The sequence below is a fragment of the Grammomys surdaster genome, unplaced genomic scaffold (assembly GCF_004785775.1).
Source record: "Grammomys surdaster isolate TR1022 unplaced genomic scaffold, NIH_TR_1.0 198, whole genome shotgun sequence".
Lineage (NCBI taxonomy): Eukaryota > Metazoa > Chordata > Mammalia > Rodentia > Muridae > Grammomys > Grammomys surdaster.
In genome coordinates this window covers 4,613,559-4,637,524 of record NW_021604643.1, presented here as the reverse complement: position 1 = coordinate 4,637,524, position 23,966 = coordinate 4,613,559, and the positions used below count along the sequence as shown (strand labels likewise).

Sequence of the window (23,966 nt, the reverse complement as noted above, 5' to 3'; positions counted from 1 at the left end):
TTTGAGTGACTAGGACTTTAATGTTCTTCATACAGTCAAACACTAATGATACATGAACAACCAGAAAAGACCTCAGCAAAGATCTGGAATGTATAGTGTTGCACTCGCTGTTCAAACTGCAAAAACAGGCATATAATCACAGTTTGGGGCTTGGGGGGTGAGGGTATAGCTGAGCTTTGTTTAACGACCGAACAGAAAAGCAAAGAACCAACCATTTCTTCTACTTGTGGCAAAAAAAAAAAAAGTGAATCACGGAATTTCTAGACCCCTCTCATGACGAAGCTTTAAAAGGCAGTAGGTGGTGGGTGCAAGTGTCCATAACATGACAGTCATGCACAAAGTCATGGGCTGAACAAATTCTAAAAGCCTCTACAGAACTGTTTCATTAGAAATATAAAGGCATAAAACCGTATGGTGTTTAAAAAATACCCACTACATAAACACAGCATATCACACCTATCTCTTTAAGGGACTAGCAGTATACAGATCCAAAATGCTCAGGAGTTGCTGTTGACTTTAACCAACAGCTGCAGAACCCAGTAAACTCACAACTGTCAATCCAGCACATAGGGCCTCTCAACCTCCTTGTGATACGCTCCTAATAATAACCAGTTGGAACCAGCAGGGAAAAGTCCAGGGCAAGTCCTTCTATCCACTTAGAGAAAGGAGCAGCAAAGATGACAGGCTGAATTCATTAGAAAAGCAAAGCTTTCAAAATGTTTCCAAGTCACGTAAGAATGAAGGTGGCCATTAGCTGATAGTTTCCTCAGCCCCGCCGAGCCCCGTTGTTTAGTCGTTATTCTCTGAAAAAGGAATCTGTAATAAGCATGTATTTGAAAAAATCCATGTCTGTTAAGTTTCTGTAGTCAATCCCAAGTTACTCTAAACGCTGCATGTTGCACACAGGCAAGAGTGTGGTTGGTCCTGTTCACAGCTGATGCATCTCCAAGAAATTCTTCATGAAGGCAGCCAACTTCTCAACATCTTCAGTTGTGACAGCATTATACAGAGAGGCACGGATGCCTCCCACTGACCTAGAACAACAGAAACCGGACCAGTAAGACCAAGAAAACTGGGAGAAGGCAAATCATGGTTAGAGCCCTTGCCTACCATACGTAAGGCTCCAGGTTTGAACCTCAACAACACAGAAAACGTGAAATGTAAAAGGCTCTGCTTTAGCACAGCACAGCCTTCACTGGCTACCCCTCCTGAGAGTTGCAGCTCTGAGCCCAGGTGCTCAGGTTCCCACCTGTAAACATTCCCAGCAGGCAGCATGAAGCTTCCAAGTCATTAGGAAATCCCTTGTGCCATGAAGGCCATCCACCATGCTCCCACTGAATCACCTCAAACTAGTTACGTTTTTAGAGTAGTTGTTTTCTTGTTATTTGTCCAAATTAATGGATTTCACTGTGGCATTTCCAGAGATGCATACATACACTGGACTTTGATCACACCCAAAACTATTCACCTTTCATAAAGAAAAAACTAAATGAGGGGCTAGAGAAAAATCCAGATGAAGAGGTTTGGGCCCATGCCACTCACTAGGTTATTCGACAGTTCTAACCAAACAGAAAAAACACTCTGCTGCTGCAGGTCTCCTGTGCAGGGTATCTGATGTTCAACTGAGCCCAGTGATGGTTTGTTAAGCCCATGGAAGAGGCAGTGCAACCAGCCAGAAGTGGGCTTCTTCCCCAGCAAATCTGTAACCACTACCCCAAGCTGTGTAAGGTCCTGGATTTGCTTCCTTCTGACTCTGACAGGCCTGGAGATGAGGCGTGCTTACCTGTGCCCCTTCAAGGAGATCATGTTGAGTTCTACTGCCTTATCAAGAAATCGCTTTTCCAAAGCTTCGTCTCCTTTGGCATTACCAATGCGAAATGGAATGTTCATCCTGCTTCTATTCTGGTGCTCCACTGGACATCTGAAAAGCATGTTTATTATCCCAGCTATATTTCAAAGAGGTATAATGTCATAAACAAATGTATAGGTTTTTAAACAGTATCGAGGGCTGGGGCTGGCATTCAGCTGACAGAGTGCTTAACATGTACAAGGTTCTGGTGGTACAAGCCTGGAAACCCAGCATTCAGGACGTGGAGGCATGAGGAATAGTGTTCCAGGTCACACATAGCCACACAGTGATTTCAAGGCCAGTTGGGGCTAAGTGAGAGAGACCCTGTCTCAAAATAAACAAACGGATGAATAAAAAGAAGGAAAGGAAACGAAAGCAAACAAACTCTTCCCCAGAAAAGCCTCATGCATGCAAGCTGTAGGCTAGCATTCTGTCAGACTCAGTCCCTTCACTTGAATATTAGAAGCAGCATTGTCTCTGTTTCACTCTATGTATGACAACTGAATCGGTCATTTACATAGCTATGAGCACATGTCAGCCACACAGCACAAGTATACAGCTCTTTCTACAAGGCTGCAGACAAGCTGGGCCTACACGTGGCTGCAAACTTAAAGAATCAAAGACCTGAACTTGCAGATCATGCCTGCTAATTACCCCAGCCTGCCATGAAAGGGGAGAAAATAACAGGAAACAATCATGCCATAAAAGCTCAAAACTGAAGACTAAATCACAAGCACATCACATGTCACCCACAACTCCATGTTCCTCATACAAGAAGGGAAACAGTCTCCTCCCAGGGAAAGATGGTGGAGAGAATCAGACTTCAAGGCGAGGAGGATGCTTAGCTGGAGAGGACTACAAAGTTCCAAAAAGGCAACCTTGCTGAGCAGTGTTGAAGAGGGAAATATGTGGAAGTAGGGGGCGGAGAGCAGATGGGTACAGGAGGACTGTGTGGTGGAGGTGGAGGAGGAGGAGGAAGAGGAGGAGTCTGCCAAGCTCTGGCTCAGTTAGCATGCTGGGCTCCTGGCAAGAATGTCTGAAGGCACATGACCCTGGTCCATGGAGAGCCTGCAGACACTCTGGCATTTGACTGGATCCCTCAATGATGAGGGGTAATAAGTTTGCACACAAGTAGATCTGTGTTTTAGAAAAATAGCTATGGGGCCTGGGGAGATGGCTGGGTCAGCCAACTGCTTGCTATGCAATCATGAAGACTTGAATTCGGAAACCAGGAACCCATGGAAAGTAAGCATGGTGGTACACCTCTGCAATCCCAGCTAGTGGGTAGAGAGCCACTGTAAGCCAAGAGCTCCCACAGACAGGAACATGTTAGGCCAAAGGCGATATCGGTATGTTTTATTGGCCTAGTTATCCAAGAATGCACCCACACCCTTCACCTGCACAAACTCTTCGAGTCTTGGCTAAAATCTAGGACTGCAGCACCCCTCTTTTCTATTCCATGTGGCCCATGAAATATTCAAGGCAAGTGAGTGCAAGTTACTATCCGGCAGACTACTACAACAAACAAAAAACCTCAAAGAATCATGACCATTAAAATTAGAGGTTCTGGTTTGCTCATTGAATATAAATGTTTATGTAGATTCATAGAGTTGAATATATAAACACAACATATCACATGATATATGGCCAACATACATCTGTGCCCACCTGAGGGCTAAGGAAGATCAAATGCCATTACTGTTCACAATGCTCCAAAGTCCCAGGCACTACTCCAGGTGCATCCCATCTGCCATTATGTGCAAAGCTTGGTGTGGCATGTCGGATAGTGGACATCATTATGTCCAAAGCTTGGTGTGGCACGTTGGATAGTGGCCATTATATCCAAAGCTTGGTGTGGCGTGTCGGACAGTGGACACGTGTCCATCGCTGTGGCATGTCGGATAGTGGACAGTATGTGCAAAGCTTGGTGTGGCATGTCGGACAGTGGACACGTGTCCATCACTCATCGTCTAGAACTCATGAATCTGACCTATTTGGAAAACTTGTCTTTTGCAGACAAAATGATGACAATGATCTTCACGAGGCTACCATGAAAGGTGGGAATGTCAGCCCATGTCTAATAATCCCAGTCCTTGGTAAAGGAAGGCAGAAGGACAAATCCAAGGCCAGTCTCAGGGACATAGAAAGCTCAAGGCCAGCCTGGGATACATAGTGAAAACCTATCTCAAGACAACAAAATCATCCTGAAGCACTGGGGGACACATAAGTCGCATGGCTTATTTTCATAAAACAGAAAACGAGAAAGGAAAAGGCTACTGAAGACAGAGACCGAGAGGATACACCTTAAGTCAGGAGCAAGCTGGAAGAGAATAATGAGATTCTTTCCAAGAGTCTCTAGAGGGAACCAAACCAAGAATGTTTTGATCTTGAACTCTGGGCTTCTGACTTGGAGAAATTCTGTTGTTTTAGGCTGCCAGGTTACGGATGCTTTATTATAGCAGCCCTAGGAAACGCCTACAAGATCTATGCATTGCCTAGACCTCACAAATGCAGCCAGTGATCAACATGTGATCACTCATCCCTGTCAAAGTATTTAGCTAGACCAAAGTGGACCCTGCCATAGCCAATCTCAGTCAGACTGCAGGTGAGTGATGGAGACACCTGTACTAGAAGAAAGGAGGCAGTGAACTCTGATACAAGGGGAAGGTTCAGAGGGCAAGGCTGTTCATACGGTATGAGAATCTGAGTTCAAATTCCCAGAGCCTACATAATGCCAGATTGGGGTGGGGGGGCAAGAACACATCTGAAATCCCAGAGCTTCTAAGGTAAGCTGGGAGGGGAATCCCCGGAAGCTCACAGCCTGGCAAATGTCACTATGAAAAACAAAGAGACCCTGTTTCAAACAAGATGGAAAGGGAGGGCTGATAAGAAGGTTGACCTCTGACCTATACAAGCAAAGTGTCCATGTGTGCCTGTCCACAAGCCCACACAGGAAGGTAGGTATCAGGAGCAGGGATTTACAACATGAGGGACCTTAGGCAAAGCTGATAGCTTCCTGTGACAGTTTTCCGGTGTCACAAGGGAGGAAGGAGCACAGAGGGGTCCTATCCCAGACATCAGTGCACACTTCCCCAGGTCAGAGTATTTGGGGAAATGACCCAAAAGACTGGAATTTCCCAGCGTGGAGTACAAGAGCAACGAACCTCCACCCCCAGCTCAAGAGGCATGGGACCATGGCTTACCAGTACAACAGTGTTCCTGGGAAAGGTGCATTTCAAGAAAGAGAGTTTCCAATTCATAAGAGACACAATACACCGGGCGGTGGTGGTGCACGCCTTTAATACCAGCACTTGGGAGGCAGAGGCAGGCGGATTTCTGAGTTCGAGGCCAGCCTGGTCTACAGAGTGAGTTCCAGGACAGCCAGGGCTACACAGAGAAACCCTGTCTCGAAAAACCAAAACCAAAACCGAAAAAAAGAGAGAGAAAAAGAGAGAGATGGAGAGAGAGAGAGAGAGAGAATGCATTGACTTACACATAAAATCCTTGAGAATTATCAATGATCTCATAAATCATTTGGGATTTGATGGAGCTGAGCTTCTCCATGGCTGTGGCCCCGCCATTGTTCTTGATCCATTCCAGGACCATGCCCATGACGTAGATGCTAAAGCAGGGGTGAAAGATGACACCATTAAGTTCTGCTCTGCAAAAGCCAAAAGGGCATGTAAGCAAACTGGCATTGGGAGCCACACTGACACTTTTAGCATTGTTACAAATGAATAAAAGCAGAACACTTGAAGAGCAAGCAACAGTTGACTAAGCCACTGCAGCTGAAGCTCACATGGCACTCCAAAGAGCCAACACAGAGCACCAGCAGACCCTCTGCAAATGGGGACCACACATCCCCACCTCTTTAGATCCGTGGGTCACAACCCTGGCTGAGGTTGCCTAAGACTGTCAGAAAACAGATATTTACATTACGATTCGGAACAATAGCAAAATTACAGTTATGAAGTAGCAAGTAAAATAACTTTATGGTTGAGAGTCAGCACAACATAAGGAACTGAATTAAAGCGTGGCATCGTTAGGAAGGTTGGGAACCACTGCTCTAGACTGTCTCCCCAACTGCACCCTAAGCAGCTCTCCACACCTCCTGAATCCCCACAGCCCCTTGGTCCTATGTATGATCCACACAGGATTGTGGGATCTGTCTTGTTTGTTTTACCACTCTTTTTCTTCATTTTAAACTTCTGTGACCATGTCTATGTCTTAGGTTCTAATGGTAGAAGGCTAGAAGAACACACTGTTCTTTTCCATCCCAGAGTCCCAAGTCAGCGCCTCCTACCTGGCAGAGATGGGCAGTGATGGACACCACAGGTTCCATCATAGTCCAGACATACCACACAGGACTTGTCACCATGAAAATGTAAGCCTTGTCTTTACCTCTGAGGACAAGCAGTCATCCCTACCTGTGGTGGACACCTGGTAGTGCAGCTATCCTGTTCTTCTCAGCTCTAACCTACATCCAACATGCAGATTCAACTGCAAGATTTGCTCCCCTGGTCATAAGAGGTAGGCATGAGACTTAACTACACGAATCAGCAACTTCCCTGGGATCTTCTAAGCTGGGAGTGGGGAAAGGCGGGACTGGACTAGCACATCTCAGGTAAAAGATGAACCCCATCAGACTCATTTCTAGATAAACAGAGAAGCAACATCCTGGCTAGAGAAGCAAGGATCAGAAATGGGGAGCAACCTACCTGTAAACTCAGTGAGTGCGAGACTGAGGCAGAAGGATGGTTCTGCCTGGACTACATAGAGAGTTCAAGGCCAACCTGAGCTACATAACAAGACTATTCTCAAAATGAACCAAAAGAAAAAAAAAAAACCCAAATTGGAGAATAGATGGTGTAGATTTGTGTGACTGGTTCTGAGGCCCAGCCACAATACAGGTCCATCTCTTTCTAAGCCAAGAGTTAAGACTTCTTATCTCCCACAAAACCCATGCTTGGCACAGGGCCTGACAAGAGCAGCCTACACAAATGGTAGCTGTAGATACCCACACTAAGCTGAAATTAAATGGAATTTGAGAATGGCAGGGAATTTGTCAAAAGTCTCTGACTGCCTTTAAAAAGTTCCCACACACCCCTCATGGAGAGCCCAAGGAGCAGAAGCAGGTCTCCCGTTCTCCTAGAGCTTGGGCTCTGGAGTTGTCAGCTCCTGGCTCCACTCTCTCTAGAGTGTAGCTGTGTCCAGGAGTGGGACAAAGGTGGTATAAGGAAGGTGCCAATGGTGATAGGGATGCCCCAGCCAGGCTGCTTCCTGTTCACTAACATGATACACTAGACCACGGTAGAAGATTTGTGTTTCTGGTTCTAATCGGCCCAGCCACAACAAAGGATTATCCCTTTCTGACTTGTGTTCAGACCTCTTATCTCCCACAAACCCCATGCTTAGCACAGGGCCTGGGGAGAACAGCCAAAGCTCTGCAGAGTTCTGACAGCCACAGGGCTGTCCTTCCGAAACCTCTAACATGGACTAATTCACTGTCTCAACTAGGTGGGCCAAGAACTGAGGAGTTTCTTTCTTCCCAGAAGGCAACAGAAAGCAACACCAGACACACAGGAACTTTAAAGGGGCGCAAACTGCTCCTCCCCATCATCTCCAGCCTGCTCACCTATGAGCCACAGAAACATCCCAGACTACCAGAGCCAAGTAGAATCATGACTAACACTTTTTTAGGAAACCATGGTCTCTTTTTACCTGATGCTTTGTTATTCCTATGTTTCAAAACTGTAGATTCTCTAAGAAAATGGAAACCAAGGCAAGAGCCTGTCTTAGCCAGACCTCGGGACCAATACTGGAGCCTGTGTTCAGGCTTGCTGCCCATACACTGTGGCTGCCTTCTTAGGATCTGAGCAGGCCAAAGCAGCAGCAGAAAGCCAACACACACTTCTCCAGACTGCCTGCAGCCAGGCCCCTTAGCTTGGGTCTCCAGCACCGCAGCAAGCAGCCGCTGGATCTGAAGGAAGCAGGCTGCTCAGAAACTAGAAAGACAGTCCTGGGAAGCTTCTGCCTGCTTTCCCACCCAGCTCCTGGCTAAGCACTGCTGTAGGGGCCCCCTGAATGCTTATCACAAGGTCTTTTGGGTTTCTACTTTATCACTAACTCAAGCCTCTGTCCTCTAAAGCCAAAACTCTTGAAACCATCGGAGCCCTACAGTGCTATGTGGACTCACAACTTGGGCCCAATTCTTTCCACCACTGGTGAACACTGTTAACTGACTGATGCCTCGACTTCCAAATGGGCTACCTACAAACACACCTAACACTTACCACCTAAGCCTAAGCCTACCTGAAATGCCCTCTGCAATCCAGCCATGAAAAGAACGGTGGAAAGGGGCAGGCAATTAACCTAACACAGCAGAATGCCCACAGTACACTGCTGGGTTGAAGAAGGGAGTCACATAAGTCTAAGCACTGTGGTTCATAGTTCACTGACACAAATATATGACAGTATACAGCTGACCTCTTCAAACTCCTGAATTTGGCAACCGTTGGTTCAGCCAACTTTGTACAGGAAAAAAAAAATTCAAAATCGGTGTCTAAAATGAATGCAAACAGATCTTTTCCTTGTCTTTACTGCTTTCCCGATACAATATATAAATTACTTAGAGCGTGTATATTATATTAGGTATTACAATCTAGAGATGACGTAAAACATGAAGGAGAAGGTGCATACCTATATACTATGCCATTTTAAAGCAATTTGATCACCTAAGAATTTTGGACTCCTTGGGGGTTCTGGTAAAGATTTTAACTAAAGATTTTTAGTTAATGAGGGGTGACCGGATAGGCAGGCAGTGTTTCCCTGGTAATTTGGATACTTTTGCTAAGAGTGGGTGATGTATGTATGTATGTATGTATGTATGTATTTAAAAACGATATAAACTATACCCTGCGAGTTTAGAAAAGGTCATCAGAAGTCTCTAGGCTATAAATGAGTTCCTGGGATGGGATCCAGGTTTCATAACTTTCAGAAGCTTGTGAAAGCCTTCTCACAACTGGCCCTGAGGTCAACTCCCCTACACCTGAGGGTTTCAGCTGTTCCCCTCCTTCCGAGAGCCCCCCTGCATTTGCTAAATAGTCAAACATGACCTTGAACTCCCAGTTCTTCTGTCTCCTAAGCCCTGGGAATACAGGCACATGTCACTGTGTCTATTTTCACCAACTGAAATAAGATAATTGAATAAAAGACACTTTTTTCCTCCATTGGAGATAAAAACAATCTATGCTTAACATCTCAATATGCATAAGCTAAGGAGTGTTTTATGAATTTGAAGGGTTGTTCAATATCTTCTCCACCATCTAAAAGGGTTGAGTGTGGCCGGGCGGCGGTGGTGCACGCCTTTAATCCCAGCACTTGGGAGGCAGAGGCAGGCGGATTTCTGATTCCGAGGCCAGCCTGGTCTACAGAGTGAGCTCCAGGATAGCCAGGGTTATACAGAGAAACCCTGTTTTGAAAAATAAAACAAAACAAAACAAACAAACAAAAAGGGTTGAGTGTGTTCTTCCGATGGTTTAAAAAGAAAGTCATCAGAGTCCTTTATTCCAGCCCAGTTCCTGCATAAAGCTACTGACCAACGATTCATGGTCCAGTTTATCCAGAAGAGTCAAACAGTTCCCAGAGACCACAATCTTTGGACTCTGACCAAACAAAGAACACAAAGAACATCATCCAGACATGCTTACACCCTTATCTGCCTACGTGTGGAGTTGAGAGGGTTGAGGGTACCTCCCCCATCCTGAACACACTGTCATCTCCATGTGAAGATAGCTCTTGGTGAGCCATGGTTTATCCTTGAATGTTAAAGCACTGTAGTGAACTTTGAGTACTTAAGTCACATAGAAGTCACATTGTCTTATCAACAAAGATAAGAGCCGGGCAGCTGGTGGGGGGGATAACCACTAGGCCTTTCCTTTCAGCTGTTCTGTATCTGCTCAGTTTCAGTCTGTGTATTTACCACCCCGAATTGCTCTGAGACACCCCACAAGGAAGTGTAACATTAACAAACCACATGGAAACATGCCCGTCGTATCTCTTTAAAACTCTCAGAAAAGGTGCCCAAGGGTGTACACTGCTTACCCTGGCTCTTCAGTTGGCCTCTGGACACATTTACAGGACAGTCTTCATTCCATCTGGTCCTACCTTCTCACATTAGTTAGTTTTGGAAACAAGAGTTTCACTAGGTAGTGCAGTCTCAATCTTCCTGACTCCATCCCCTAGTCCTGGGATTGTTGGTGAGCACCGTCACATAGGTCTCACCCTTCTCTCTTCTAAAGCCTCCCCCTGGAAGACTATAAAGCAGGGATGTGGCCCCACTTTCTAACATCCTGCCCACACAGCCTGATACCTCAACTGCTCTTCTAGGAATCCAACTGGAGGTCCCCAGTGGTACCTTTACCACCCCTGTCTTCAGCTTTTGCCTCTTGACTAATGTCTACTGGTATTTCCCTAGTGCCTAGAACCCCAAAGGTAAGCAGGGTAGTGTAAGATAGAAGTGAACCCCACCCCACCCCTTGGACAACATTCATCTTAGAAAAACATCTTCAGTCAAAGTCCAAGAGTAAGAAATAACCAGGAGAGTTAACCCCAGAACACTCTACTCAAAGGAAGGGGGTTGGGGGGAAGACAGGAGACTGTTCTCTATCAGGTGGGTGTCACAGAAACACAGGGGAAATGTCCAATCAGATTTAACTCCAAACTCTTTCCTTTCTTGTGTGTGGGGGAATCAATCATTTTCTACAGCAGAGAAGGAAAGAACTCTAGCACATTTGCCCTAGCCTGACCCTGGTCCTTCTGGAAAGCAACCCTGTTTGTCTGAGACACCAGCCATGGCACTTTATCTACAGAGAGCTTGTGGGTTAATGGTCAACAGTTGGCGCCTAGATTATCTAGATCAAGCAAAAACCAAGACTGTCATCTTTACCAAAAAAGGAAAACAAGAAAAACTGACCAAACAGTGCCTAGAGGAGAGAGTGTCTGGGGCTCTTGAGTCACCAGCTAAGGAAGCATGCACTACTTTACATCTGCTTGGACAGGAAGACTACAGAGCCCCAGACTTACCTGAAACATGGAGGTGTGTTATACAAAGAGTTGTTCCCAGCCTGCAGTTTGTAGTCAAGGACTGATGGGCACTCTCTGAGGGAGAACCCCAGCAGGTCATCACGGACAATCACCACCGTCACCCCAGCAGAGCCAACGTTCTTCTGAGCACCAGCGAAAATCACACCAAACTTTAAAAAAAAGAAACAAACATTGGCTATTTCAGAAGCATCTGCAGTCATCTCTAAGCCATGCATGCCAAGATCTAGCTCTCCGCTAAACAGCTGTTTCAATGAAGGGACCCATTTCTACCTAGGAGCGTTCCATACTATAGAAATCTCTACCCAGAAAAGCAAGTCAGCACTTCTGAGACCCAAGGCCTGGCCTTTGCCCAGAGACCTTCCACACCCAGGACTATGAAGGCCTGCTTGATATACTCATGCTCTCACAATCCTTGTTTTGCTTCCAAACCAGTCTTTAGATCAGGCCCTCTCAGAGCTGGAGAGATGGCTCAGCAGTTAAGAGCACTTGTTGCTCTTACAGAGGATCTGGGTTTGCTTCCCAGCATCACAGGGTTACTCACAAACATCTGTAACTCTAGTTCCAGGGGTTCTAATACCCCTTCTGACCTCTGAGGGCTTAAAGAACACACATGGTACATATATATATATACTAATATACATATAATAAGAAATAAGTATGCTCTTTCTTATCTTCCTTGCTTCCTCCCCCCATTCAATAAAAAAACCTCTTCTCGTGGAAGGAAAATATTAGTAAATCTAAAATAAAATTTTTTAACTACATAAATATAGGCCTTCTGGTCTAGGCTTAGTGGTCCACAACTATAATCCCAACTCTTAGGAAATGCAAGTAGAAGGATCTGGAGTTTGGGGTCACCCTTGGCTTCATAGTGAATTCAAAGCTAGCCTGGTATATAAGACTCTCTAGATTGAGGCTTAATTCAGTAATAAAACATGCTTATCATGCATAATGCTTAAAACACAACATTGAAAAATAATTAAAGCCTCTAAATCTTTGGTAAAAATATCATTTAATCTAAAAAAATATCTTGTATAACTATTAATGTTTTCATAATTTGAAATGAAAAATATTTTATATATTTTTATTAAATGTTGAAATGGTTAAAATATAAATTTTTAAAAATTTAAATCAATGGGCTGCAGGATGGATCAGTGGTTTAGAGCACTTATTGCTTCTTAGAGGACCTGGGTTCAGTTCCCAGGACTCACACCGTGCTGCTCATCTGACCACTGCCAGCATCAAACACACATCTGGTACACACGCATGCATGCAGAGCAGGCATCCAGACACGTAAAATAAAATTAATCCATCTAAAAAACATTAGGTGTAAATTAATCAATAGGAACTTCCATTTAGAGAGACTCTGAAGTTGCTTTGAAGCGGACTGCTGCAAACAACGTGAGTGTGTAAGACACCTGCTGAAGGGGACAGTCTAACAGTTCGTGAGAGCATTTTGTTGTGTAAGATAACAGACCTGTCTCTTTATCCCCCATGAAATCCTCAGGGAACCAAGTAAGGTGTACGGTTTACAAGTGACACAGTTTGGAACAGCCAAACACACGCAATCCCAGCACAAAAGGAGACAAGAGGGTTTCAAGATCAAGGCCAGGCTGAGCTGAGCTAGATAGTAAGATCCTTCTTTAAAAACATAGACTATGGCTATAAAGCAAAAGTTATAAACATATATAATGGAATATTAGTCTAAAGCTGAATTTCAGATATATGCCACAGCATAAGAAGGCACTAGTGAATGTAAGCCAAGCACTAAAGACAAATATCATGATCCCATTTATGGGAAGTCCCTTGAGTACAAATTCATAATAGTGGTTGGCAAAGGCTGGGGTGTGACATTTTAATGGGACAAAGTTTCGGTACAAAATCTGAACGTTCTTGGAGTTGGACAGAGGTAAAGGCTGCAGAGCAGTGGTAATGTGCTTAACACCACTGAGCTGCGCACCTAAAAGTAGTCAGGATGGGGCAGTAAGGTGCTCCAGAAGGTAAAGAACCCGCACGGCAAGTGTGCATCCAAGCACACACTATAACAATAGGTAAATAATATATACGTAGAAATACGTAAACAGAGTCTCACTGTACACCTTTGGCCTGGAACTCAGAATATAAACCAGGCTACCCGATAAGCACAGAGAGCCACCTGCCTCTGCTTCTTGAACGCTGGGATTAAAGGTTTATGCCACCAAGCGTAGATTTAACTTTTGTTGTTGTTTTGAAACAGGTTTTCTCACAGTCTTGGCTGTCTTGGAACTCACTCTGTAGACAAGGCTGGCCTTGAACTCAGAAATATGCCTATCTCAATCTCCCAAGCTCTGGGATTAAAGTGGTGCACCACCACACCCGGTTGACTTAAATATTTTTTAAACTATGACTATAATAATACATTTTGCTTTAAGCATATTTTACTACATTAAAAGGGGAAATATAGCTAGGTATTGTGGTCCATCATAGGCAGAGGATCTCTGAGTTCAAAGCCAACATGGTCGACACATAGTGAGTTGTAGGACAGTGAAGGATAGGGCTATACACAGACCCTGGCTCAAAACTACCAAATCAGGGGGTAGAGAGAGCGGCAGAACTGTTACAGATCCTTTTAGAATTATATAGCAGGATTTCTGACCTTCATCGGAAACACTACCACCATCACCACCACCGCCACCACCAGCATCTACACCACCACAAAAGCGGAATATGGGGATGGCTCAGCTGGTAACCAGAAGGCCACACCTGGAACCACATGAACCACATGAAGGTGGACAAAGAGAACCAACTCCATGAAGTCGCCCTCTGACACATTCATCTCTCTCATTCAAGCTCACACAGGGACAAACTCCAGAGTTTGGTAACCTGACTTTGGAGTGAGCATGTCACTCCTAGTGTGCTGGCCATCAAGTTTTCAAGAGCCACTGACTGCCAAAGGTGGGCAAGTTCCCCAAAGCCTGGCAGGTAGGCCCTGAGCAATCAGACTCAGATGTTCAGACAGCTAATAATGAAAGAAGCAGTTGTCAGCCTATTGACTGACATCTAGCCTGGCTTCAGAGTCTGCCAGCCCCAGATGCCCCAGAGTCTTTCCATATATCAAAACAGCTCAAAGAAACATTCACTGGTTCCCCAAACCAACCTTTCATACTCTACCTTGGAGACGTCCACTGGCCTGGATAAGAAGTTTGAGGACATGTCACAGACCAGCACAGCTCCCTTGACGTCAGGTATGAAGTCAAACTCCACCCCATGCACAGTCTCGTTCGCACAGAAGTACACATAGGAGGCGTCCGGGTTGAGGTTCCAGGTGCTTGGGTCTGGAATTTCTGTCACAGAGGGCAAATTTGAGACTCTGCATACTTCCTTCCCTTTTTCATATGTAGATGATGTCACCCAGGAGACCAGTTAACTTCCTGAGGGGAAGACTAACTCCAAAGCACTTGACAAGAACACAGACCTACCTACTCATTCTTGCCATCATCACAAAAAGCTGGGGATGGAAGTTATCTGAAAGTTTTCTTGACATCAATCGTCCATCTACCCTACTTCCTGTCGGTGTCTAGCTGCTTCTTAGAACCGCAGTGTTTACCCACTTTGGATGCATATGGTTCCAGCAGAGCCAATCAAATCTATACCCCTAGGGGTAAAATGTGACTCAGGCAGAGTCAGTGACTGCTTCACAGCAGGGCCTGTGATCCTATTAATGGGAGGCTCTAGCAAGGGCACTGAAACTTCCAATGCAATGAGCTGAAGAGCAGCTGCAGCCATCTTCCTAGAAAAGGGACTGACTTCAGACTACAGTCTTCTCTGGAGGAGATAAGGAACGACTAAGACATGGGCAGCATCCCTGGGGCCCTTGATCTCCCCATAAAAACCAAACTGTTCCTGCGCTTTTAGGTAAGCAAGACTCTCATCACTGTAATGTAGCCAGCAAACTACCATCACCACACAATCTCACAGAGATCACTACTGGCAGGAGAGTAGCAATAGAACAGGAAGGGCAATAGCCAGCCACCACCTCACCGTGCATCTTCAGTTCCCAGAACTTACTGGTGTAACTTCCAAGTTTAGGGTGGACAACGTTCACAGTCCCAAACTTCTTGGCTTCTTCTGCAGCCTTAGCTGACCAAGCTCCGGTCACCACATAGTCAGCACACCTTCCAGGTTTCAGGCCAATCAGATTTAAGGGGACAGCACTGAACTGGCCAGACCCACCTCCTTGTACAAAGATCACCTTGTAGTTGTTGGGAACAGCTCTGGGCATCAAAAACAAGTGATCATAAATACTTAAACTAATACGTCAAATATGGAGAACGAGGGCTGTTCCACTAAATGCATACTTTCCATCTTCCTCTACATAGGCAGGGGAGGTGGCTCAGTGGCTAAACACACAGTCTGCTCTTGCAGAGAATGGAGGTTCAGTTCCCAGCACCCACATTCAAGCAGCTGACAAATGTCTTTAACTCCAGCCCCAGAGTATCCAATGTCCTCTTCTGGCCTCTGTGAGTACACACACATATACAAACACACACATCCAAAATAAACCTTAAAAGAAAAAGAAATACGGTAAACTATTACCTTGCTTTAGCCAAGTTAGTCATTTATTTATTGGCTTCTTTGACACTGATGATGGCAGAAACCTATGGTGACTTCTTCCTTTTCCTAGAAATGCCCTGCTTTCTATAGGGAATCCCACTTCTGCTGCATAACCCTCAGAATTCAACTATAGCCAACCCCAACTCAGGGGGTGAGCAGTGAGCAAAGCTGGCCAGTGGGATCTTTGTTCAAATCATGATGATTCTGGCCTCCTGTGGACATTCTAAATAAAGTGTGTAGTATAGAAAATAATGTAGTAGACATCCAGGTTTATGGCATGGAGAACAAAACTAATTAAGTCAGTGTTTTAAGAAACAGCACAATATGGGGCTGGAGAGCTAGTCACTGGTTGACAGCATTTACTGCTCTTGCAGGGAACCTAGGTCAATTCCCAGCACCCACACGGTGGCTCACAACAGTCTAATTCCAGTTCTAGGGGATCTAACACTCTGACCTCTACGTGCTCCCATGTGATGCACATACATATAACTCAGGCACACACACACATAAAATAATTTTGTAAATACTTGTTAAAACTTACAGCAATTCCCTCACAAGATTCTCTGTATTGCCAATAATCTTGGCGAAATCTGATGACCTGTGACTCATTTCTGTGGAAGCAAAGAAACAAAACAAAACAACAACAACAACAAAGTTCAAGTATAATACTAAATAAAAATGGTTGTGAAATTTATGGAGAAATAATATAAGGAAAGCTCTGAGTTCAGATGGTAGACACACGCTCACTTACTGTGCCAGACAATTACTGAGCTCACAGTAATGTTGAAACTGTAACATTGCAGTCCTGTAGTCACAGCACTTTTTTTAAGTGCCACATTAACTGATCCTTGGGTTCTTTTTTTATCAGACTCTGCTCTATCTCTTTTCCCAATCTAGAGACACAGAGACTCAAGCAAGAGTGGTGGTACACCCATGTCATTCCCAAATCCCAGCATTCAGGAAGCTGAGGATTTAAATTCAAGGCTAACCTGAGCTAATAGCATGATTTTTGTCTAAAGATAAAAGAAGCAGCAAGCATGGTGGCTTACTCCTATATCCTTAGTATTCAGAGACTGAGGCAGAAGGATTGCCACTATCAAGAGTCTGAGGCCAGCCCAGACTACTGTATGAGATTCTATCTTAGGGGAAAAAAAAAGTCAGGCATGATGGCACACACCTTTAACCCTAGCACTTGAGAGGCATAGGTGGAGGATCTCTGTGAGTCGAGGCCAACCTGGTCTACACAGAGGACAGCCAGGACTACATAAAGAGACCCTGTATCAAATAAAAAAACAAAAAGGAGCAAACAAGCAACAAGAAAGACACTTAAGTATATCCCCAAATGCCAAATACACTGGAACAAAAATTAACACAAAAAGGAAGACAGTCCCTTCATACAGTACAGCCCGTGGAACTTACAAGAAAATGATAGATAGATAGATAGATAGATAGATAGATAGATAGATAGATAGATACATGTGTAACTTTTAGAGCTTGGAGGTTCTCTTCCTAAACAAGAGCAAAAGTTTAATAAATAAATTATTAATGAGCAAGATCTTCATTGAAGCTTGTGAACTTAACTTACAAATTTTCATTTAAAGTTTACTTAAAGTTTAATTAAAAATTTTATACTGAATGTGAAGCAATATTACAATACACTTGGTGGCTCCCTTATGCAAATGTATAGTATCTGCTAATCTCACATCTTGTGTTCAATGAAAATTATGAACCAGTGAGCTACGTCTAAACTTCTCACGTGCACTTCGGCTTTGTTAGTCTTGACTCCAGCAAATGTGTGAGCCAAGACATTAAAGTGGACCTGGGATTAAAGGCCTGTGCCAACAAGCTTGCCTTTTTTTTTCTTCTAAGATAGGATCTCATACTTCGGTCTATACTGTATGGAAGACCATACAGGGCAAAGCCTGGGCTTGAGGGATTTGTTCCTTTTTAAACTGGGATAGTAACAGAATCCAAAAGTAAACCTTACCAAGCACACTGATGCCAAGTCCTTTGTAGTCTAGCAGCTGTTTCTGTATCTCTAACAATACCTGGGAGAAGAAAAGGAAGATTTCAACATGCTGTGTTGAACTTTCCTCTTCACACTCACCTGGGAGGTAGGGACAGCCGAGCAGAGGCCCGGGAGGTGCCAGGCTTCTGTTCCCAGCCAAGCCCCTTCCCTCCCTCCCCAGAGCCTCACGGGTACAACTTATACAAGCTGAGGCTGAAGTTAGGCAACATGATTGAGTCAAGAAACTTTTTCAAAGACACGAATTTACCAATTTCCTAGAAAATGTGCCCCCTAGAAATCTCATTCACCTCTCTCTTAAAAACATAGAACATTCTCAGTTCAGAGACCGACAGGAACAAAAGCTACGTAGTGTCCAAATCATACAGGCAGGTCAGTTGGGGGTTGAGTGCACACAAGATTTGGATAGGTGGCAACAGAAAGAACCTGCTGTGAATTAAAATAAACTCTAGGAGCTGAGGCTCCTACATGAGAATCAATAGTAGTATTGATAAATATACAATTGATATATATGTACCAATAAATGAATAATAAAGTACATAAAAAGACTAAAAATAAGTTCAAAGATGGTTTCATGTGGTTGGTGAAGGAATCTGGTAGAGCTCTTGTCATTTGCAAAGGCAGGTCCTGTTTAATCCTGTTTAACACAAAAACCAAGAATCTGTTGCAGGTGTTTCTTTTAATATGAATGTGTTCACTAAAATCTACTTGAAAGCTTTTGATATATATGCGTGTGTCCAAGAACCTGCTGCAAGTTTCTTTTAATATGAATGTGTTCACTAAAAATTACTCAATTTTTTATCGATATATACACAATATATACATATTGATAAAAATTATGTTACATACACATATATGGCCAGTGCAGTTTCAACATATAATTTTTTTTAAATTTTTATTTATTTATTATATGTAAGTACACTGTAGCTGTCTTCAGACACCCCACAAGAGGGCATCAGATATCATTGCAAATGGTTGTGAGCCACCATGTGGTTGCTGGGATTTGAACTCATGACCTCTGGAATAGCAGTCAGTGCTCTTAACCACTGAGCCATCTCACCAGCCCTCAACATATAATTTAATGACATCCATTTTCTTTCTCTTCTTTTTTTGTTTTTTTGGTTTTTCGAGACAGGGTTTCTCTGTGTAGCCCTGGCTGTCCTGGAACTCACTCTGTAGACTAGGCTAGCCTCGAACTCAGAAATCTGCCTGCCTCTGCCTCCCAAGTGCTGGGATTAAAGGCATGCGCCACCACTGCCCGGCTCTTTCTCTTTTTTAAAGCTAGATGGACAGGGTAGGATTTGGACCCATGTCAGTCTTCCACTAGTTAAGGTTACAGAACTCCTCTCTACTCCAGTTCGTAGATAGTATCTTTTGGTTTGTTTGAGATAAGGTCTCATTATATAGTCGTGGCTGACCCGTTTAATCCAAGTGCTGGGATTAAAGGCGTGTGCCACCACACTGGGCCTTAACTAGTGTCCTGATGCCATCTCCCATTTGGATTCTTTCTCACAGGGTCTTTGGCATTTGGTGTTTAATCTTAGAGCATTTATTTATCTATCTTTATTTGAGACAGGGTCTCTTTACAATGCTCTGGCTATCCTGGAACTCATGTAGACCAGTCTGGCCTTGAACTCACAAACGTCCATCTGCTTTTCACCCTCAGTGCTGGGTCTAAAGGTGTTCACCATGACACCTGGCCTGAGCCTTTCTTTATTATGGATATCTTTTATTTACCTGCCAGGACCCATTTCTTGTCTCAGCAACGTTCAACATATTGACATTAGGTAAACTGAGCTCTCTCTTGTAGTCTTAATACTGTCTTTTTAAAATTTTCTGGTTTAGGTAAGAACACATATCCTATTTTCTATCCCCCTGCCACCCCTTTTACTTCTGATTCATTTCTTCCTTTCCTTCCTCCTGATTTCCTTTAGTGTTGGGGATTGAACCAAGGACCTGGAGTGTGCCCGACACATTTTATACCACCGAGCTACATCCCTAGCTTCTGTCTCCCATTGCATTATGGGGAATTGATATTGCTTATTTGATTTGATAAGTTTATGTGAATGATTGGCTTCCCAATGTCACATCAATAAATTCCCATGGCCCTTCAAAGGCTGCTTTATCAGAATGGAATAATTGTATGCAAAGTCAAGATGTAGCCCACAACTGAATGAAAACCATTCTTCCAGTCTGTTGAATGCATTTTCTCTTTCCTCCACCTCCCTCAAGCTTTGCTGCAAATGAAACCTGGGTGATTCTTATGTGTCAAGCAACTGCTTTATCTCTCTTTGAAAAGGCAGGTCCTGGAGCTGGAGTTTTTACAAGTAGTTGTGAACCAACAAAAGTGGGTGTTGGGAACCCAACTTGGGTCCTCCACTCTTTTGTTGTTGTTGTTGTTTGTTTTTTTCGAGACAGGGTTTCTCTGTGTAGCCCTGGCTGTCCCGGAACTCACTCTATAGACCAGGCTGGCCTCGAACTCAGAAATCCGCATGCCTCTGCCTCCCAAGTGCTGGGATTAAAGGCGTGCGCCACCACTGCCTGGCTGGGTCCCCCACTCTTAAGTGCTAAGTCATCTCTCCAGCACTGTGTTTTTCTAAATGGGTTCCTTTAAATGATGGTCGGAAGAGTCATGGAAGAGACGGCTCAGCTGGGATGAGCACACACTGCTCTTCCAGGAGTCTGGAGTCTGAGCTCCCGAACCCACATCAGCTGGGTCACGACCACCTCTAACTCACTTCCTCAGGCACCTGAACCCGTGGACACACACCCACACATGCAGACACATAATTTTTTAAAAAATGAAATTTTTTTACAACCAAAACCACTATTTAAAGAAAAAAAAAAGACTCCTAGCCAAATGCTAGGACCCATCTCTCCAGCCTCACGTACAGCATTTCATAAATTTCATTTTTCTTTAAGGATGACAGTCAAAAATTTCAAAAGCATCTCTAATCCTTCTAATTCAATTAAATCAGGAAGATTCCTACATTGAAGTTAATCGCACATGTCTGTAATTCCTACATGCTGAATAGTTTTATGTCAACTGGACACAAGCTACAGTCATCTGAAGAGGGGACCACAATTGAGAAAATGTCTCAATTAGATTCGGCTGTTAGCAAGCCTGTAGGGCATTTTCTGAATTAGTAAGGAGAGTCTAGTTCATTGTGGGTGGTGCCACCCCTGTGGTGGTGGTCAGGGGCGCTATAAAGACTGAGAAAGTCCTGGAGAGCAAGCCAATAAGCAGCACCCCTTCATGGCCTCTGCATCAGCTCCTAACTCTGAGTTCCTCACTTCTTTTGATAATGAACTGTTATAGGGAATTGTGAGTGAAATAAACTCTTTCCTCCACAAGTTGCTTTTTTTTTTTTCTTTTTCGAGACAGGGTTTCTCTGTATAGCCTTTGCTGTCCTGGAACTCACTCTGTAGACCAGGCTGGCCTCAAACTCAGAAATCCTCCTGCCTCTGCCTCCCAATTGCTGGGATTAAAGACGTTTGCCACCACTGCCCGGCCACAAGTTGCTTTTGGTCCCAGTGTTTCATGACAGCAATAGTAACCCTAAGACATCCTCTCTTGGGAGGTGGAGGCAGGAATAGTTAGTTCAAAACCAGCTTGAGGTACGAAGTAAATTCTGAACTAGCCTGTACTGAGACATTGCCTTACCCTATCTGGAAAACAAAAAACAAACAGCTCTCCAAAACAGAGAGGAGTGGGGGTGGGGGAGGCCTCCAGAAATTCCCACAGTTCTAGCAAGGAACCGTCACAGAAGATGAAGTACATTAACTGCAGAATAAGCCCTGTTCTCAGTTTGTGTGGCTGTCCCTACAAAAGCAAGGCGTCTTTCCCCCCTCACACTGTGAGATCCTGTTTCTACCCAACAGAGACCGTGGTGTCCCAGGGAGATCGCCAGAGTTCAACAAAAGATAATTGTACAATTCTTGGCCATGCCTGCGCGCTGTGGCAACCAGTTATCAGATAGCAGCTTGGACAGCTGGTCCATGGGCCCCAGGCCACCAGAGGCATCTCATTCCGCACAGCTGGGGTGCGGGAGGAACCCGCGCAGGACGGGACGGGATGGCACCCAGATCAAGTGAATGAATGGAACGTGGCCAAACAGACCAAAGTCTTTCAGAGTCTGCGAAAACAAGCAGGTTTCCAGGAGAAAGGCTTGAGGGCTGGGTGGGTTCGGTGGAGGTGAAGATGAAGAAGCTGGCAGCTTTCAGTTTCCGAGTTCTGAGGTCTATGTTCCCTGCGTGCGGAGCTTAGCCTGCGCTCCCCGGAAGGAGACTTGCTCGCCCCTGGCCCGCCAGCCGACCACCCATTCATTCACACTCCCACGCTCGCCGGTGCGTGCGGGAGCCACCAAGGCCACACCGCCGGGAGGCCCGGCCTGAGGCTGCAGGTAAGCGCCTGCGTCTGTGTACAGGAACGCACTTCGGTCTCAGCAACTATCTCTCCAAGGTAGCATCCCCGCTCACCGACGTCTGTATCTCAACAGCCACATCCCGACGCCCCGCATCCCGATGCCCGCATTCTGACCGAACCCCAGCCATCTTACCGAGTGTGGCAGCTTGGCAGGCCCGGGCCCAAAGTTAATCACTTGCTTGGTGGCGTCCATGGTGCTAAAGAGACTGCGAGGGAAGTGGCAGGAGCAGAGACCACGCGAACAGCCCGCGTCTCCGGATGCAAAGGCAGGGCGGGCTTCAGCTTGCAGAGTCGGCGCTCCATTGGTTCGCTTTCTCAGGCCGCTCACTGGTTGGCTCTCACTCAGAAGCTCGCCTCCCCATTGGCCATGCTCACTATCGGAGCCTGCGATCAATCGCTCCTCCTGGAGTTTAGAATTTCAATCCGCCTTAGCCGGCAACGCAAGAGAACAGAGGATTGCACCAGCCACCCGCGTGACGAGGTGCCTACTACTGCCTTCGCGCACCTCTGGGCGCAGAGTCCCCTGCTCTGATCTCTAAACAACTTTGAGGTGGCGCCCAAACCCATTGCTCCTGGCTCGCCCCCAGCGGGGCTGGGCTCTGCTCACCAGACTTTCCTAAGACCCTTACAAACACTCCGATATAGAGTCAGGACACCCAAAGAAGGATGTACAGGGTGAAAAAAGGGCTGAAGAGAGAGGTCATAGGTTTGTGACCCGGTGCACCTGATCATCACAGCACTCAGGAGGGTGAGACAGGAGGATAGCTACTTGAAGGCCAGCAAAGGGCTACACACAGGGACCCCGTCTCAAAAAATAGCATAAGAAGCCTTTATATTTGCACCTGGGCTCTAACTCACTGCACCACGAAAGGACAGAGGTGGCTAAGAACTTTGGGGGCAGCCCACCCCACCCCTGCAGCCACCCTCATCCTGGACAGCCTCTTCCAAGTTGCTGAGTCTCAGTTCTTTCGTTATCTCTTTCATGAACTGAGGAGCAGAAACCTGAATTTTGGCTCTTGTGCCGGAGCCCCTCAAGCTGTGAGGAGGTATTAACAGGAGGGTAACAAGCAAGCTAAACGCAGTCAGGACCAGAGGAATGTGGCCCTGAGCCTAGCTGGGCACAGGGCCAAATCTGTTCAAACTTTTCCACACAAGTTCCCTTTTCAAAAGAACTGTGCTGGAGGCTCACTTGAGATCCTGGAACAAGAAGGCCCCTTCTATGCTAGGGTAGTTCTTTTGAAGTCCAACACATTTTAAAAAGCATTTTCCCCCTACTTTGCAGTTTAACCCAGATTCCTTTACTACGAAAACATTTTCCCAAGTTCTTTTGTGCAATGGATGGCAGGAATAGGCACAGTGCCTACTGAGCGTTAGTGCCGACCTCAGCATCTGTGGCCTCGGTTTCACAGGCTTGCAATCCAGCCTTTCTGAATGTGGGATCTTGTTTGTTTTCTATACCTTGTAGAAGGGGTGTGGCTGAGAACAGAAACACTGCTTTGAGTGTTTAAGCAAAATTGTTAGAGAAAGTCGAAAAAAGCCAAGTCACAGCCTTCTTCAGCACCTTAGTTTAAAAACTTTCGTAACTGGAGATGGGAGGCGCCTCACATCTTTAGTCTCAGAGGTAGAAGTATGGGTAAACCGACCTTGAGTTCAAGGTCAGCCTGGTTTACAGAGCAAGTTCCAGGACAGTCGGGACTATTAAAGAAAAACTTGGTAAAAATTTAACTTTTATTCATGATTTAATTGTTGCCTGGAGCCTAACTGCCTCAGTCTGCTAACTTAGACCAGGTCCTGGAAGCTTCTGGCCTCGGTATAATCTAAGCTAGACCTATGGCATTTTCAGCCTCTGAGACTTACTGCCCAGTAAGCTCACCTTTACTAGCCCTTTCCGTATTCTTGTTGACTGGTTCAACTTGGCTGGCTCAAAACTCCTCTCCAAGCTGACTTTTCTATCTGGCTTCTCTCTCAGC

The 23,966-nt window shown here is 45.2% G+C and overlaps 1 protein-coding gene across 1 annotated transcript; it reads right to left on the bottom strand.

Annotated features, from left to right (window-relative positions):
• Psat1 (phosphoserine aminotransferase 1) lies at window positions 1-22,319 on the bottom strand. Its single transcript, XM_028770087.1, has 9 exons — window positions 22,130-22,319; window positions 17,532-17,592; window positions 16,086-16,155; window positions 14,999-15,204; window positions 14,102-14,274; window positions 10,934-11,103; window positions 5,343-5,471; window positions 1,784-1,921; window positions 1-1,034 (listed from the first exon to the last, which is right to left on the bottom strand). Exons 1-9 carry the CDS (start codon window positions 22,187-22,189, stop codon window positions 929-931), a joined length of 1,113 nt encoding a protein of 370 aa, XP_028625920.1. The 5' UTR covers window positions 22,190-22,319; the 3' UTR covers window positions 1-928.
• Between the last annotated feature and the right edge of the window lie 1,647 nt (window positions 22,320-23,966).

Bases quoted from the DNA above. Each gene is read 5' to 3' on its own strand.
- Psat1 (XM_028770087.1), bottom strand. From the start codon at position 22,189: ATGGACGCCACCAAGCAAGTGATTAACTTTGGGCCCGGGCCTGCCAAG. The intron at 11,104-14,101 runs GTAGAGTATGAA...TTTTTTTTAAAG, and splicing joins GGCCAGTGGACGTCTCCAAG to TTTGGTGTGATTTTCGCTGG. The intron at 1,035-1,783 runs GTAAGCACGCCT...CTGTTGTTCTAG, and splicing joins ATCTCCTTGAAGGGGCACAG to GTCAGTGGGAGGCATCCGTG.